General features: G+C 40.1%; 1 protein-coding gene across 11 annotated transcripts in view; it reads left to right on the top strand.

Moving 5' to 3' along the window:
• Nucleotides 1-19,003, top strand: part of PRP4K (pre-mRNA processing factor kinase PRP4K) — a 54,772-nt gene that overhangs the window by 13,790 nt on the left and 21,979 nt on the right. For all 11 annotated transcript variants that reach the window (XR_012655315.1, XR_012655312.1, XR_012655310.1 and 8 more), the window contains exons 2-7: nt 3,258-4,454; nt 5,417-5,587; nt 5,953-6,108; nt 12,285-12,366; nt 13,970-14,180; nt 18,528-18,601. Coding sequence is in view for 3 of the 11 variants with exons in the window: in XM_032798409.2 (XP_032654300.1) it covers nt 3,258-4,454; nt 5,417-5,587; nt 5,953-6,108; nt 12,285-12,366; nt 13,970-14,180; nt 18,528-18,601 (1,891 nt within the window). In the remaining 8 variants the exon portion in view is untranslated. The remainder of the gene's footprint in view (nt 1-3,257; nt 4,455-5,416; nt 5,588-5,952; nt 6,109-12,284; nt 12,367-13,969; nt 14,181-18,527; nt 18,602-19,003) is intronic.

Below are 19,003 nucleotides of genomic sequence, written 5' to 3' on the forward strand. Positions count from 1 at the left end.
TGGATATAGTCAGATGTTGACGTATATAAGTAGCATGTTTTTAACTCCACTGATATGCTCACTTGTAGCTATATTGACTGTTTAGTTCTCAAAGTAATAACTGTTACTGACTAAAATTTTTACTGCTTTTAATCATTTTTCTCCTGTTAGAATTAAAGGACCAGTACAGCTATTGGAAAGTGATCTGGACTCTTCCATCACGTGTATTAAAAGAATTGTTAACTAAGTTTTAGCTCTTGGTAAGGGGAACAGTAGTGGGATTTATACCGGGGCTATCTTTGAAGGCTCCATCTTTCATATAAATCTCTGGCTAGTAGGTGTCTTCTATATTTGGACATCCGTTCCTCTTCAGCTGTAGAAATATAAAAGGTGCTTTGTGTTTTTCCAGCATTCTCAAAAGCCTCTTGCCTGCTAAAATGAGTGGTGGTGGAGAGAGACTTCTGATATTCTACACTTCTCCCAGCCTTTACTTTTTGGGTTTTCCTCCTCAGTGAATAACTCTAGGATTTCCCTCTGATGCTGTCCCCAGGATTCTGAATACCAGACATGAATTAATTTCACTCTACCTTCACTTGGCAAAACTAATAGCAGCAGCAGAGGCACTGGAGCAGTCTCTCTTCGAACTCAGGAGGATGACACTACATTGGTTTGCACTCACTTCCTATTTGTGTTTGTCTAAACTTCTTAAGTGTTGGCTAACACATTTTACAATCATAGTTTACACAGGGCAAGTTGTGTGATCCCTAAGTCAAACATGTACACAACAACTTGTTTAAAATAGGATTTGCTTTGTTTACACTAAAGTTTAACTGTGTTAGCTAACATCATTTTTTAGAAACACCTTTTAGCCTCATCTAGACAAGACATTGGTGGAAAGTTATCTTTGCCAGTCATAAAGTCTACTTTATTTTTAAATAAGTTTAGATTCTGCAGAATGGGATAATGTAGGTTCCTTCCCTTGCTGGGACGAGTGGGTATATGGATTTTTCAGGTCTACTTTTATTTATTGCTTTCTAAAATATACTACAGCCTAAGTCTAATACGTAGTTTAAAAACAACTACAGAATAGCAGTGCTAGCTTGGGTATGTTTAAATGGCCTTGCTAGAAAATAGTTAGGGTATATATTGCTTCAGAATGACTTACTGTGGGTAAATACTAGTCTTATTGTTAGGGCATGTATTTTTGTAAATTGCAAAATTAATAAATGTAGTAATTAAAGTGTTACATTTGCACAGTTAAAGACAAGACATGTAAATCTTAAGTTACCCAACAAATATTTTAACTTTCACAATGTGCATAATACAGCTTCCTGGTTAAATGTTACTCCACCTCCTCATGGGGATTAGCTTGCAGCGCTGGGAGCCGCACACTGTTTATACTGGCACTTACAGTGTAAGCACTGTTTACACTGTATCTTGCAGTGCTCAGGGGTGTGTTTTTCACACCCCTGAGTGAGAAAGTTGCAGCGCTGTAAAGCGCCAGTGTAGCCAAGGCCTTAGTATATATGTAATAAAAACATATACAGTATAATGATATATGCAGTATGTCAGAGTTACTGTTTCTTTTTTAATCTTTGTTTTCTGACTTCTAAATTTTAACAATGTAACCTTAATGTTGCATTCGTGATTGTTGAGGGATAGGATTGCAATTAATAAATAATATATAAAAATCAAGAATGAACCCATTTCAGCTTCTAAATAGAATAAAATGGGGGGAAAAACTGTCTTCCAGAGTTTTATCAGACTCAGGATGTGAAGAGTATAAAATTGTGTAAGGTTATATAAGAAGCTTGTGGGAAAACAGTTATAAAACACTATAACTATCATAATACAATGTGTAGTAATGTTCAAAATTTGCCATATTGACACAATTGTAAAAAAAAAAAAAAATGAAGCAATGTTGACAGGATGGTGACAGTTATTAGACGGTTCAAATTTAGACGTTTCATGACATAGTCAAGCCAAACGTGAGAACAAGTAGCATCACAAATGTAACAAAAGTCAAACTGAGCCTGGCATCCCTTCTAATGATTGCTGCAACAGATATAACTATTCTGGAGAGGTGTTTGGGTATAGATGGGAGACGGATGGAACAGGTTTCTTTTGTTGGGGGAGGGATTGTCGGGATCCTCATCCATGCAGACCCCTAGACTCTCCCATTCAGTCAGGCACATATGACCCTGACCCCATGTGTCCCTGCATCCCCACTCTCCATTCAGCCAGGCATATCTGCACATGTCCCCATGTGTCTCTGCACCCTCCGTCAGCCAAGCATAGCTGCCCTGGTCTCTGTGTATCACTGCCCCCCCACTCTGCCAGCATAGCTGGCCCCTACTCAGTCAGGCATAGTACCGTCCCCTTCCCCCTCCTCAGATGGCCCTGCACCCCCACTCCCATTCAGCCCCTGGCTCAATGTTGTCACCTCACTAGCTCCTGTGCTCCTGCCCTGGTCTGTCCTCCCTCTTCCCCCATAACACTTCTGAACTCCAGTCTGTTATTTTCTCCACCCAGCAGCCTTATATGCCCTGCTCTGTCCATGCCCCCATATCCCATGCCTCCTTACTTGGCCCCACAGGCAGGGCCCTTTGAGGAAGGCAGCCTCTGCCCCCTCCCTCTTTGTGGCTGGCTGCTCTGGCCCGTGAGCCAGCTGCCCTCTCTTTGGCAGCACATCAGTCCCTGATGAGTGAAAGATGTAATTGCAACTTCCCTTCACTTCCCTATCAGAATCAGTTATTCTGCAGGGGAGGGAAATAATCTCTGGGGGGACAATAAATTCTGCACTTGTGCAGTGGTGCAGAATTCCCTCAGTAGTAGTAAGAGCTTAATAAAGATAAGATTAAGGTGGTACATAAAAATACTTTGCAGCACAGATGTGTAATGCTAACATGAGGTGCTATTATAAACGTTAAGCTTGAAAACTGACACAATATGGCATTATAAACATGTATGATATATATCTGCTAATATACTTGCTGGATCTCCCATCATCAGTATCATTTAGACATCAAAATAACGTGAATGGGCGGGAGGTTTACTTGCCATTACAACTTGGTTGTATGATGCACCCAAGTATGATTCCATAGACAGAAAATAACTTCTCAATATCCTGAAATCGGAGTGTAGTCTAGATTTCTTGATTTTTGGAAAGTTTTTACAAGTCTCATGTAAATGAAATTATGTCAGGATGATAGAAGTATAAGAACATAGTAAGTAGAAGTATTTGATATTTGCTGATGTACATTTTAATGTACTTGCAGAATTGAAGATGCAGAAATTTCTGAGAGAAGTGTCAATGAAGAAAATGGTGAAATATCAGAAGGAGAACAACCTCAGAATAAGCACAGCCGACACAAAAAAAAGAAACACAAACACCGAAGTAAACACAAGAAACACAAACATTCTTCAGAAGAAGACAAGGACAAAAAACATAAACACAGGCACAAACATAAGAAACATAAACGGAAAGAGGTTGTTGATGCCTCTGACAAAGAAGATGGACCAGCAAAAAGAACTAAAATTGATTTCTTAGCTCCTCTAGAAGATTTGGAAAAACAAAGAGCATTATTGAAAGCTGAACTTGAGAATGAGTTAATGGAAGGAAAAGTTCAGTCTGGGATGGGGTTAATATTACAAGGTTATGAGTCAGGTTCTGAAGAAGAGGGAGAAATCAATGAAAAGGTGCGAAATGGCAATAGGTCTTCAACTAAATCATCAAACACTAAGGGGAAATTAGAGCTTGTGGACAATAAAACAAGTTCCAAAAAAGCAAGTAAGAATGAATCAAAGGAACGGACTAGGCACAGATCTGATAAAAAGAAAAGCAAGATAGGAATTGATGGAGTGAAAGAGAAAACAACTAGAAGCAAATCAAAAGAGAGGAGAAAATCAAAAAGCCCATCTAAAAGAACTAAATCTCAAGATCAAACAAGGAAATCAAAGTCACCAACCCTTAAAAGGCGGTCTCAGGAGAAAAACAGAAAGTCTAAGTCTCCTCCAGAGGATAAGAATAAAGCAGATGATAAGAGTAAAGCAAGAGATCGCAGAAGGTCTCCAGTTGTAAATGAAAGCAAAAGTCGAGATCGTGGCAAGAAATCCAAATCTCCAATAGAATTAAGAAGCAAATCCAAAGACAGAAGGTCACGATCAAAAGACAGGAAATCAAGGAGATCGGAGACTGACAAAGAGAAGAAGCAAATTAAATCTCCTTCAAAAGATGCTTCTTCAGGGAAAGAAAACAGGTCTCCTAGTAGAAGACCTGGCCGTAGCCCTAAAGGAAGAAGCTTATCTCCAAAACGTGACAAATTACGAAGAAGCAGATCGCCTCTTCTTAACGATCGCAGATCAAAACAGAGTAAATCACCCTCTCGAACTCAATCTCCTGGTAGAAGAGCAAAGAGCAGATCAGCAGAAAGGAAACGAAGAGAATCAGAAAGGAGGCGTCTTTCTTCTCCCAGGTAACTTTAAAATATTAAGAAACACCAAAGATTCTCAAGTAAGTGCAAAAATCAGAAGGCTTCAGAATTTTGTACTATCATCTTAAAGTAGAGGTCGGCAACCTATGGCACGCAGCTTGCCAGGGTAAGCACCTGGTGGGCCGGGCCAGTTTGTTTACCTGCTGTGTTGGCACGTTCGGCCGATCGCGGCTCCCACTGCTCCAGGCCAATGGGGGTGGCGGGAAGCGGCGCGGGCCAAGGGATGTGCTGAGATCTTATGCCTTCATTGTGTTGCATCTGTCATGCAAACACTGCATAACTATTCACTTGCCATTCATGTAGAATTGTTGGTATATATTGTAAAAATACTAAAGCTTATTTGAAATGGTTACTTATAAAACTGTGGCCCTTACCAACGGTATGGAACTGGTTCAGTAATGTCCCAAGTGAAAAGATGCCTCCCACAGAATCGCGAACGCTCCTGCTACAATAGTAACCACATAATGTTAATTAAATCACAGCTGGCCACATCTGTTTTCTAAATTAAAATTGACTCTACAGTGATTACAGCTAAGGAGTTTAAGCCCAGATTTGAGCTATTACTTCTAATGTTGTGGAGAAGATCCTCTGGATTCAGTTTTTATTTTATGTATATATTCATTTCAACACTTTTGCACATTAACTTAAAATAGGCCACTATCTACAATACCTAAACAAAAATTTTCTTTTACTTATTCTAGCTCTGTGATGGTAATTAACAAATTTTATTGCAAGAGTTGTGCTGAATTAGGCCTGTGTTTGGGCAGATATTTCCAGGGCTGGGAGACATGCAAAGTAGACTGGCAGCGCTGAAGTATACTTACCCCTCTGGTGGAGTCTCACTTGCAGTAAGCTTTTAAAGTGAGCTTTAAGAGGGAATTGTGAATTTTTGTTTTCAGTTTGTCCCTGATACTAGTGTCTTTCTCTTCTTTTTTTATTTCAAGAACCCGACCTAGAGATGATATTCTCTCTAGACGTGAGAGATCAAAAGAAGCCAGCCCACTGAGATGGTCACCATCCAGAAGAAGATCTAGGTCTCCCATCCGAAGGAGATCTCGTTCACCACTCCGACGTAGCCGGTCTCCAAGAAGGAGAAGCAGGTCTCCTCGGAGGAGGTAGAAACATCTTGCAGTGGAACTTTTCTTTTCAGTATTGTTTAAATACAGGTCCATTATTCAAATTGGATAGAAAAATTTTTTTTTTATTATCTCATTCATAACAGCTCTGTCATGCGTATATCCTCCCTGCCCCCAAAAGTTATACATTAGCACATTCTTTCACTCATCTTAGCCTCTTTCAGAGTAATGTTAGTTTCATTGTTAAAGCTTACTATTATAAAGGGTTGTTTGGTGTGCCTATTTATATATTTCAATATCAACTAAATATTATTTGGCCATAAATCAACACTAAACTAATCATAAGCAAATTAAATCATATACTATTTTTCCCTTTCTTCCTGTTTTTTTCTTCTGTTCAACAGGGATAGAGGTCGGAGGAGTAGATCTCGGCTTCGGAGGAGGTCTAGGTCACGGGGTGGTCGTAGACATAGCAGTAGAAGCAAAGTTAAGGAAGATAAATTTAAAGGAAGTCTTTCTGAAGGCATGAAAGCTGAGCAGGAATCCTCATCAGATGAGAAGTAAGAATGAATTTCTAATATTTCCTAACAAGTAAAGATTTGGTTCCATTAATGGGGAGAATTAATTATTGAAAGCTTTGTATTGTGTCCATTTAAGCAAAACCAGTATAATGACCTATTCTTTCATGTTAGCCAAGGCCCTGACTCTTATATCATTTCAGTACTAATCTCTGTGGTAAACCGGTTTTGTGGTGATCATAATCTTTTTGCATAATTATAGAGTGGGCAGGAGAGGGCCATGTTCCCAATCCTGAGTTGCTGTGTATCTTGGGCAAATGACTTAGGCTATGTCTACAGTAGAGACCTTACAGCAGCACAGCTCCCATGTAGCCACTCTGTGACAGGGGAGAGCTCTCCCATTGTCATAATTAAACCACCCCCAACAAGTGGCAGTAGCTATGTCAGAGGGAGAGCATCTCCCGTCAACATAGTGTAGTCCATACTGGCGCTTTTGTTGGTGAGACTTATGTCAGTCAGAGTGTATTTTTTCACACACCTGACGGACAAAGTTTATTGACAAAAGTGCTCGTGTAGATATGGCCTCAGGGCATGGCTACACTTGCAGATGTACAGCGCTTAGAGTTAAACCAGCCTTCGTAGAGTGCAATAGGGAAAGTGCTGCAGTCTGTCCACGCTGACAGCTTTAAGTGCACTGGCGTGGCCACATTTGCAGCACTTGCAGCGGTTCATTATGGGTAGCTATCGCAGCATTCAAGTGACTGCAACGTGCTTTTAAAATGGCACGGGTGGGGTGGAGTGTGACAGGGAGTGTGTTGTGTGTATGTAGGGGGAGAGAGAGTGGGTTTTGGGGGGGCTGAGAGCATAGCAGCATGCTGTCTTGTAAGTTCAGACAGCAGCAGACCTCCCCCTCCCCCCCCACCTCTCTCTCTCACACACAGCATTGCACAGTAACTGCTTGCATGCTGGCTGTCATAAATAGAGCTTTGAAAGGGGCATTTCCACATTCCTACAGGAGTTCAAAACAATGACAAGAGTAGCCACTTGACTTAAGGGGATTAGGGCACGTTTCCAGAGGCTGAAATTGAGTATTGATAAATGCAAGTAGTGCACATTGGAAAATGTAATCCCAACTGTATCTGCAAAATGATGGGGTCTACATTTACCGTTACTACTCAAGAAAGAGATCTTGAAGTCATTATGGATAGTTCTCTGAAAACATCTGCTCAGTGTGCAGCAGTCAAAAAAGCTAACAGAATGTTAGGAACCATTGGGAAGGCGATAGATAATAAGACAGAGGATATCATAATACCACTATATACATCCATGATATTCCCATTATATACATCCATGATGTGCTGTATGCAGTTCTGGTTGGGAAAAGGTACAGAGAAGAGCAACAAAATGATTACGGGTATGGAACAGCTTCTGTTTGAGGAAAGATTAATAAGACTGGGACTGTTCAGCTTGGAAAAGAGATGAGTATGGGGGGGATAGGATAGAGGTCTGTACAATCATGAATGGACAAAGTGGATAAAGAAGTATTATTTATCCCTTCACCTAAAACAAGAACCCAGGGTCACCCAATGAAATTAATAGGCAGCAGGTTTAAAGCAAAAGGAAGTACTTCTTCACACAACACACAGTTGCAAAGGGATGTTGTGAAGGCCAAAACAATGACACGGTGCAAAAAAGAGGTAAGTTCATGGAGGATAGGTCCATCAGTGGCTATTATCCACGATGGTCAGGGATGCAAATCCATGCTCTGGGTGCCTCTACCTTCTGACTGCAGAAAGCTCGGAGAGAATGATGGGATGGATCACTCAATGGCTCCCTGTTCTGTTCATTCCCTCTGAAGTACCTGGCATTGGCCACTGTCAGAAGACAGGATGCTGGGCTAGATGGATGGTTGGTCTGACCCATTATGGCTGATCTCATGTTGTTAAGAAAGATGAATTCAAACTGGAACAGGTACCGAGAAGGGCTAGTAAGGTGATAAGGGAAATGGAGAACTAATTTTACAAGAGGAGACTAAAAGAGCTTGGTTTGTTAGGCTAGAAAATGAAGACTTAGCGGGGATATGATTGCTCTGTGTAAATATATTGGAGGTAAATGTCACAGAGGGAGAACAGCTATTTATGCTAAATGACAATATTGATGCAAATACAAATGGGTGTAAATTGATCATGAATGAATTTAGGCTGGAAATTAGAGGAAGATTTCTAACCATCAGCGGAGTCATGTTCTGGACAGCCTTCCAGTAATAGTGGGGGCAAACAACCTAACTAGTTTTAAGGTGAATCTTGATAAGTTTGGGATTAATGGGATTATGTGATGTGGTTGCCTCTGAGAGCAGGACATTGTACTCAGTGATGCAGGGAGTCCCTTCCAGCTCTATGTATAACATGATAGCAGATAGATGGGCAGCAGACACCACCAATTTGGTCAACTTAATATACCCTCTCTACACACATGCACATAATACATCATTTGAAAGTTTATTATGTCTAGTTTAAAATGAGAGATGATGTGGAATTGTCCAGGACTGTTGTTAGCATAGAAATAGGGCTGGGGGGGTGGGGAGAGAAGAGGAAAGATAAGCAGTAGCTTGATAAATAGGTTAAAATGACCACTTTGAAATATTTATATTCATTTCTATTAGTTTAATGACTGTGTATCATTTCAAGACGTAATGCTGGATTTTTTTGTGAGCTGAAGTGTCACAACCACAATCTAAAGGGTAAATCAGATTCTGATAATACATTTGTACAGGTATCACTGAAATGTAATAGCACCATTTAAATTTCTAGTCAACATCATTAGCATCTTGTTCATCATTATGATCTCTGTTGAGAGTGCATAGGTTACCACCGTCTTCATTGCCTGGTCCTCGGCATGTACACAGTTCTGTGCAGGGAAGATTGTTCTGGCTACAGACATAGTTGATAGTGCAGCAATCTCTATTGGTGCAGATGCAGATAAGGACTTGTAGGAGCTCTGATACTATTGGACTTTTGAAGAATACAGGAAGTAGTTCATCATCCACATTTTTCCATCCATGTTGCAATAGTGATCCAATATCTGGTGTATTGTGTATGAAAACATCTAAATCTTTGTGTGTCAAGATGTTCTTTTTACATGCTCTTCCAGACTGTCCTCACATGATGAGAGTTTGGGCAAGTGACTTGCCATTTTTGGTGGCTAGATTGAGGTGCAAGAAATTCAGGTCTCTGTGGGTCTCTGTTTCTTTCTTGCTTTGGTCATATAGCACTGCTACCAGTCTCCTTGCCACAGAAATAGCAGGTTATCTGTCTCTCTCCCAATTTTGGAAAGATCTCTGAAGCAGTAAGCACCTTTTGTTTTGACAACATTTATCACAGATTTTCTTCCCCCAGTACCAAACAGGGATGACTGTCACATCCTGTTAATGTGTCTACAGCCACAATTATGTTGCAGAAGTCAGGACAGGAATGCACACGTATGAAGCAACATTTGTCAGTTGTGCTGGTAATGGTCCCTGTTTCAATCCACATGTTAGCTGTATTCTATTTTTGGAAAGTAGTGTACAGCAAGGACTAAAACATCTATACCAGGTGACCTAATTACTGTGGTTCCTTTGACACTAAAAATATATATACAATGCAGTGTAAGCCCAGGGTTTGAACTGAGGCGCAAACCTAACCCCATTTCCGTCTACACACACATTGCATTAACCCGTGGCCTGGTCCCAGACCCCAGGGGAGTGGAGAGTCCAAGCCTGAGTCAAACTGGGACCTAGGGTTCAAGCCCTATTAGTTTGCAGTGCAGACATGGCCCCACTAGACTCATGCTCTGGGAGGCTGCCAAAAGAATCTCTAGGGCCAACTTTTTGTTTTCTGGACAGTCAAGTTTTCCCACACGTCACCAAGAATAAAGGGCTAGAGCGGCCACATTTTGGGAGGGTGCTGGGAAGTCTGGAAAATGTGTGGTTGGACTTTGGACCACAATAATGCAATGTAGATGTTGGAGCTTCAGGTTGGGCTGCAGGGTTCAGCAATTCCTAACCTGGGGTGACAAATGAGTGTTAGATGCTCAAGCCCTAGATTAACAAATCCAGGGTCTGCTAACTTGAGTTCTACTAACCCTGGGCTTATATTGCAATGTATACATATTCCAAGCCCCAAAGCCATATTGCCACATACAGGATGCAGAAGCATCCTTGTGTCTGCTTCCTCGTGAGTACTGTACAAGTCTTGGGCATTTTTCAACACCTCTACTGGTGATGGACTTTGCTACTTCACCTTTGGAAAAGCCCCCAATAGGGAGTATTTGTGTTGGGTGTACTCCTACACACTCATGAGCATTTTGAATGATATTCATAGAGGAATTTTACAGGTTACTGGCTGTTGGGTCCTGTATTTAGAAACTTTTTCCATGGAGGTACAGGATGCTCACCAATCACCTGGTATTTCTTGGCATCCAACCTTAGATCCTGTCTGACACTGTCTTTCTGTAGTTTTCACAGAGTTATTCTCATCTTTCTCAAAGACTTTGATTATAGAATTAGCGTTGTCAAATCTTTTTAGGGCCTGCTTCAAGTACCTAGCATCCAGTTAATCAGATGTGTGGAATTTGTCTCCAGCCATTATTTGTTTCACAGCCAGGACATCTCTGATGTACACCATGGTTTCTTTGTTGGATGCTGTTAGCTGATGGATTCTTTTAGGTTGAGCTTCCAGCTGTTACCCTAATTCAGCTTTGTCTGTTCTTATGTTTCCATCGGCATGGAAGAGGGACATAGGCCCAGGTTCTTATTGGATGAAGAACAGTTAGTGTTGAAATATCATCTGCGCATCTTGCTAAGGAGGGGGCTCTTCAGAAAGCAATTTCTGGACTGATCGCGGCTGTTGTTGTCCCTGCCTTGCCAGATTTAAACTTCGCCTGCTTGTCCATGTCAGCAAATGTTTTGATGCCAGATTTCTTGACTAGGCTGAAAAAGCTGCATGTCCCATCAGAATCACAGATCTCTCCATTTGTTCTTCACCACCCTTTGCTATTCTCAGTAGAGACTCTTGAACATCTCATGTTACATGCAGTCCAGTAGATATGTTGATAAGTGCCTCTGGATGTGAGTCAGGGTCAAATAGGTTTGTCATATTGTTGATGACATGGTTGGTAAGAGCTGTAACGTGCTCTTCGTCCCTCTTCAGTGCAGAGGCAAGGAGTTGTTTGTGGACTTTGTCTTCACTACTTCTTGTTAAGCCATTTCTTTCTCTCATAGCTTTTGCATATTCATAATATGAAACTGTATATTGTCATCTATAACACTAATCTGACCTGTGCCGAAGTGTCACTGAATTAAAAAACTAGTTTCTGGAATATTTCAAAGGCTTGTACTGCATGCATAGGCAGTACAAATTAAAACATTCTACCAGGCACACTAGATGCTTCATCTTATGTAAAAAAGCTTACAAATGGAGAAGAATTATGTTAGGAATTTGCATGCATTTATATCTACTCACTGTGCAGTACAAATTAGAGACATGCAATCTACCACTACAAGTGCACAGCCTTCATCATTTCTGAAAAAAATAATGCTTCCCCAGCAAAACCAATAAAATCTTTTTAATATATTGTCATTTGGTAGCTGTGATTAAAAGGATATTATAAGATATCCGTTAAGATATTATAATTAATGTACAGATTAAAAATTGTAGTCCTAGTCATGTTGTAGTGTTTCTGGAATTGAGCAAAAAATGGCTTTCGTTTTGGATACCATTGTTTCACCTCACCTACAGGTTTACAGCACCACTTGACAAGTCCACCTTTTACCTCACCTAAGTATGTATACAATAAGTTTTCAAATCATATATGATGTGGGTATATGTAAGGAGGGTACATTAAACTCCAAAAATATGGCTGTTTTTGGAGAATTACCACACACTGAAGAGCATATGTTTTCTCATAAAGGAGGTTCAGAAAACTAATTTGGGGATTTCCTTTGCTTTACCTCAGACAGTTGAACCTGTAGTAAGACTACAGAGGAGTGAATTTTATAGTTGTTCATATGCTTCAAAAGAATCTGTGTTCTTGTTTCCAAATATTTTGAGGCAAAGTGTAATTACTCTTAATTTCACATTGTAAACTCTCTGGGGCAGGGACTACATCTTTTCTAAGTTCTATAAAGAGCCATATATTTTTATGGTGCTATACAAATATTAATAATTAATGATTCACAGCCTTGAAGACTTTGATGTAGAAGAAGAAGATGAAGAAGCCCTGATAGAGCAGAGAAGACTACAGAGACAAGCAATTGTTCAGGTATGCGACTGTATTAAAACCCTCAGACTACTGACGACGTCTGTGCATGTAGAGTAAAAACCTTTTTTGTCTTACTATTTCTTTTAAAATAAGATTGGAGACAGTGACATTTTTCAAGTGGACGCTTACATTAATAAAGCTAAGGCTGTCACAAGCTATCACTCATTTTTCAATGTGGTTGTACAAATATTGTGTGCCTTGAAACTTACATTTTTGGCACAACAATGTTCTTTAAAAACTTAAGCAACCTACACCAAATGAGTCATTTTTGTGACAGTTGGCTTTTTTTAGATTTTTGTATAACTTAAAAGACTATAAAATTATGTAATAATTGCATCAAAGGATAAATCATACATTTATTGTCTTCACTGGTATTTTGCTGATACCACAATGACAGTAGAATGGAGGTTAAGGCTCAGAAATATTGATTGTAATCTGATCAGTCAGTTTCATTTGAAATGAAAGGTTTGTCATCTATGTAAGCATTCAGAAAGCTGAGCAGAATTGGTGTGATTTTTGCCCGTTGTGAAACTGTTACATATTGTGTATGCGATTATCTGATATTCTTAGCATACTGTTGTTTATATTTTAAACCCTTAAAATAAGCAATAATGACAATAGGTGTTGAATAATAATTAATAATGTTACCATCCTGTGTGGTTACATGTAAAGATGCACTGATGGTACCTGAGAAATGTTACTGGCCAAACCCCCCAAATCAGAGAAAATGGAGTAAAAATACCTTCCACTATACTCAAAGGATCACTCAACTCAGATTCTCATGGCCCACCAAGGGAAGCAAATTCCAAAGGTTAGTGCCCTTAACTGAAAGAGCCGTGCTGCTAATCCTCGAGAGTATAACCTCAGGATCTGACACCAAGATTCCCCTAAATTGTTTTTAACTTCTGGGACAGGGGATAGAATAAAAGGAAATCAGTCAAATAATTGGGCTCCATATTATTCAGAGCAGCAAAAATAATTTACAAAATTTTATTTTTATGATACATTTTTATACAAGCACTGAATAACTTAAGATGAATACAGGTAACTAACTGAGATCCTCCAATTCAAATACTAAAATTTCAAATAACACTTGAGATTTCTACATTTTCAAACTAATACAGAATAGTAAATATTTAGGTTGCAAGACTCAAAGCTCTTGTTTTTTCCTTGAAGCATGAGTTCACTTCTTATAAGTCAGAATATTAGTAATGGACTTCTCAGTGCTGCCGTTTTGCCACACATGGTCAAGTGCTATCCTTCTTGCCTTGCTTTCTTCACCAGTAAATCAGTTGTTACAAAGGTTTTATCAATAAATCTAATTGTCTAAAAAGGTATTTTTGAAATATTATAAATCAAACTTGAAGATTTGGATAATAAAGTCTTGTCTCGGTATATTTTGACAAGACATGTTTCTTTCTGTATCCCACAACTAGCATGCTGCACAATTTTATTAGTGTTTCAGATAATGTGTAAAGAAAAGATACAGATTAAGCTCTAGAATGAGCCAGTTAGATTGAAGAAAAAGTTTTCCCCAAAATACACAATAGAATTAGATTGGGACAAGTCATGCTGAGAATAACTTTATAAAGTTTCTTTGCAGAAATACAAGTACCTGACTGAAGACAGTAATATGTCTGTGCCATCTGAACCAAGCAGTCCTCAGAGCAGCACACGTAGTCGTTCAAATTCACCAGATGACATTCTGGAACGTGTAGCTGCTGATGTTAAAGAGTATGAACGGGAAAACGTTGATACATTTGAGGCCTCTGTAAAAGCCAAACACAACCTCATGACAGTTGAACAGAATAATGGTAAGAATCTGAAATTTCATTATGCAATTTGAAATGAAATGCCTAATCTGCTTTGCAGGCATATTTTGTTCAGATTTCTTAATATCATAATTTCAGACTTGTGAAGAGAGTTAATTCTTAGACAGTGTTGAAAATTTCCCCCCAGAAAGTTATAGAATGGAACTGTTAAAATAAAACACTTTCTCAGGAATGGTGGTGTGAATGTGAGTTTGTTTTCAGGGTTCCTAATTACCAGTTAAGCAGTCAGTGCTGCAAATTAGGAAGAATAGACATTAATGCCTTCCTTTATATTTAAGAAGGAACTGTCGATTTAGTTTAGTTTAATATATTTTTAAATCTCCATGATATGTGACACGTTCTTGGAAGATCGCAAATTGTTATTCTGCTGATTTTTTTTTTTTTTTCCTTCCTGTTTCTGTTTGGCAAACCTTGACTTATTTTCATCTTAGTCATTGTCATCGAGGAATGTGCACAGATCTGTGAATGTTTTAATTGCTGCCACAAAGCCAGAAGAAACTTGTGCTTTGCTACACAAAAAATGGCTTTTATGGGTGGAAGGATTTGTTTTGTTCCCGAAAAAATTCATAGCAAAGTAATGTTGGCTTTAAAATAATATAAGAACATAAGAATGGTCCTACTGGGTAATACCAAAGGTCTGTCTAGCCCAGTATCCTGTCTTCTGACAGCGGCCAGTGCCAGCCAGGTGCCCCAGGGGGAATGAACAAAACAGGTAATCATCAAGTGATCTATCCCCTGTTGCCCATTCCCAGCTTCTGGCAGACAAAGGCTAGGGACACCATTCCTGCCCATCCTGGCTAATAGCCGTTGATGGACCTATCCTCCATGAATTTATCTAGTTCTTTTTTGAACCCTGTTATGGTCTTGGCCTTCACAACATTCTCTGGCAAAGAGTTCCACAGGTTGACTGTGCATTGTGTGAAGAAATATATTTTATAAATATTGTATATATATTTTATAAATATAGAATCAAAGCTTGCCATGGCTGCTTCAGCAAGAGAAACAAAGAGCATCTGTCTGGTACAGCCTGTGCTATTGAAAGTGTGTTACTCCTGGAGGAATTCTGCACCACTGCACGCACACAGAATTCATGTCCTCCGCAGATTTCTTAGCTTCACCACAGAAAAATTACTTCTGATAGGGAAGCAAAGGGAAACTGCAAGAACAGTCACATGCCCCTCATCAGCAGCACAGGCTTGTCATTTCAGGCACCTGGAGCAGCTGGTAGAGAGGTAAATCACTGCAGGGGGCCAGGGCTTGGCTGGTGACATCCTGGGTGGTGACTGCTACCTTGCACACCAGGCTTAGCTGCTAGTTCTGGCTGGGCGTGGGGGAGGATGGGACTTCCTCTTCCCCTGCACGGAGTGGCTGGGCGAGAGCCAGGTCAGACCCATCCCCAGGAAGCTCTGCACCCTGCCGATGCCCCACCCCCCTTCCCCTTGCTTCCTGCCCCCATCACTCATCGGCCTTGGAGGGAGGGGTCACTGTATGGGGAGCTGCTCCCACATCTGCCCAACCCCGTGCATTCAGAGCCCCACTGAGCTTCATCTCTTGCATCCGGAGTCCCCCTGCACCCAGACCCCCACCACCGAGCCTCACCTTCCTGCATCCAGACTCCCGCTAAGCACCTGCCCCCTGCTTCCAGACCCCCCACCTCTGGACACAGACTGTTTCCTGCTGAGCCTCCTTCACTCAAACGCCCACCGAAATGAGCCCTGCCATCCAGTACCTGGACCCTCTCTGCTGAGCCCCAACCATCTTCATTTGGACGCCCTGCTAGTCCCATTCCCCCTGCACCTGGAACCCCCCCAACAAGCCCCTGTGCAGTCAGACCCACCCCGCATCCAGACCCTCCATCAAGCTAACTGCACCCAGATTTCCCCACACAGAATCCTCCCATCCCACACCTGGATCCTCCCACACCAAGCCCTCCACACTTGAATCCTTCCAGGCTTAGTTTGCCTGCTCCACAGCTGCACTGGGGGTCAGGGTTCGTTGTGCGTGCAAGATTCTGTCCCTCTCGCTTGCTACCTTGGTGCGTCTGGCACAAAGGGGCATGGCCTCGGGTGTTTTTGGGGCAGGCCCATCCCTTGCGCGGTGTTGAGATCAGGTCCAGCCTCACCATTAAGTCTGTGTCCTGTGGGGGACGTATGCATGGTGATCTCCCATCTCCCTGCAGCCAGTGGCCTGTGCTCCCCACAGCCATGCTGGAGCCTCCGCATTTATTTATTGTCACATAAAATGTGTGGAATTTTGCAGAATTTATATTTTTTTGGCAAAGAATTCCCTCAGGAGTAGCATGTTAACTAGGGCTGTGGAGCACACTTTGTTCTTTTGAGCAAGATCAGAGTGCAGTTCTACCTGCTATTGCATGCAGCAGTTGTACTAGCTGGTTTAGAGGCTAGGTGCACCCTTTGCCTTACAGACCGCACACCTCTTAGGGATGCACATCATTGAGGTTGGTAGTCTAGCCTAGCGCTCCATTGAATATTCTGAAAAGATCTTGTCCTATTGTTAGTGTGTTTAGGGAACACTCTCTCACCCCAACAAACTGGCTTCCTCCTCTTTTATATTTGTAAAAGAGGGACTAGATGGCAGAATTTAGCTCAGTCATTTCCAGCATGTAGTGCTTCCTTGCTGGTTTTATAATAGAGCTGTGTGCAATTCTGTCAAATATTGCTGATTGTGGTAGGGTTATATAGAAAGAATAATCTTGTCTCAACTCTGAAAAATACACCAAATCATCAGTTTGATAAACTGAAAAGCTAATATAAGAAATATATTGTATATAAATAAAAATAATAGTATTTAGAAAGCACCCTGCCAAAGCACACTTTTGTGTGCTACACAATTAAAATACTAAATAATTAAAATACAAAATGCACAATATAATAACTGAAGAAAATACAGTTAGAGAAAGTCAAAGTAGTAGTACTTACAATTAAAAAGCGATAAATAATTTTGTTCTAGGATTTTAGGGGTGGATATTACAATAAATAGAAACATAAAAGGAAAGCCAATTTTAAAAGATTGCCCTGCTGCTTGTCAGAGCCAAGTTTGATCTGTGTTGTGACCTCCTGTGGAGGCAGTATGATCTGCCATCAGGAGACTAGCAACTGGCCAGAGTTCAAATGTAGGATGCGATATGTGCATGGGGCGAGTAGGGGGCGCGGGAGGGAAACTGAATGAAAGGGGCTCCAAAAATTATATATGAAGAAAACTTAATATTTTGGATTCATCATTTTGCATAAACAGCTTTTGTATAATCTTAGTTTCATTCTCCTTTATTTCTGATGTAAATATTGTTAAAGAGTAGAAGTGTAGGGGAACACTAAATTCTGTGGAATGTAGGTAACTTTGGGACTAAAATGAGAAGTATAGCGAAGTGCCCTCTGACTCTTAACGGCGCTCTCTTCTTGATTAAGGGACCTACATTGTTTCAAATGATTCCAGTCCAGTCATCTATCATAAGGAGGCTGGTAGCTGTCATATGGGCCTTGAAAGTGCAGGATTTTGGGGTGTAACGCTGGGGGAAGTGGGTTCCTCAATACTCTGGGATGCATGTAACTTACTCCAAAATATTAAAATTATTCTACTTTAATATGTTATGAAATAATTCCAGTTCTGTCTTCATTAATATGTACCCTTAATTTACATTCCTTTTACATTATCAACCCTATAAAATGTCTTTGGGACATTAAAGATGATTAAATGATGAGAGAGGGGTAATCTTGCCTGCATTTTAAAACGTTTCTTTTCAATAGAACAATTAAAAGTACCATCAGCTATTTTATCTGTCCTGTCAAGAAGATTTTTTTTCTGACTGCGTGAGAAAAACTTCCAGGAAAAGAGTTTTGGGAGTTTAAAAATTTTAATAAAGTACGTCATATTATTGGCAAAAAAATTATTCTAAGTTATGCACTCAGTCTACAGGTTATCCATAGGAATGTGTGGAATACAGAATTTTTTTCCTATTATGTGAATGATGGGAAAACCATTATAGTTAAGTCTTCAATTGAGATATTTGCCTTTTTTTTTTTTTTTTTTTTTTTAAGCAAATGAAAGATTTTAAGCTCTGTGTTGCATTTTTTAACAGGTTAATTATATAAGAGAATATACCATAAACCAACATAATATAAGAGAAATGGTAATAGAAGTGCCTGGTTGCAGTCTTGTATAACTAGTAAATAAGTTTAATGCTATATAATGTAGATTCTTAATATAGAGAAGATGACTGCTAACACACCAGAATACCTCTGTTTATTGGTAATCTGTGCTTTTAGTTTGTTACTTCATTTTCAAGTTGAGTAATATAAATTTTCTTTTCAGGCTCAGCTCAGAAGAAGCTATTAGCTCCTGACATGTTCACGGAATCGGATGATATGTTTGCTGCATACTTTGATGTAGGTAATTTTAGAAGGATAATTTATACACGTTATTTGCTCGTTGCTGTGTTATTAAAGGGATACTATCAAGTCATGTATGCCTGAATTTGACTCACTAATATTTGTAAAATCAGGTGGATAATATCTTCTGAAAACTTTAACAAAAGTCCATTGAGCCAGATCTGGACTTTCTTATAAGTACCATCCAGGAAATCTCTCACTGAAGTCAATGGAAGTTTTCCCTGGATAAATACTGGGGGATTTTGCCTATTTTTTCATGCAAGACCTGCAGTGGCTTTTGTGCATTGTCTTTGCAGAGGAAGCACAAAGTAATATAAGAAAAAACAAAAAAGTTGCTCCCAGAATTTGTACAAAAATGTCATAAATAGGACTGTAAGTTTGTCGTCATAATTGGGAAAT

This window comes from Chelonoidis abingdonii, chromosome 2, assembly GCF_003597395.2.
Source record: "Chelonoidis abingdonii isolate Lonesome George chromosome 2, CheloAbing_2.0, whole genome shotgun sequence".
Taxonomy (NCBI): domain Eukaryota; kingdom Metazoa; phylum Chordata; order Testudines; family Testudinidae; genus Chelonoidis; species Chelonoidis abingdonii.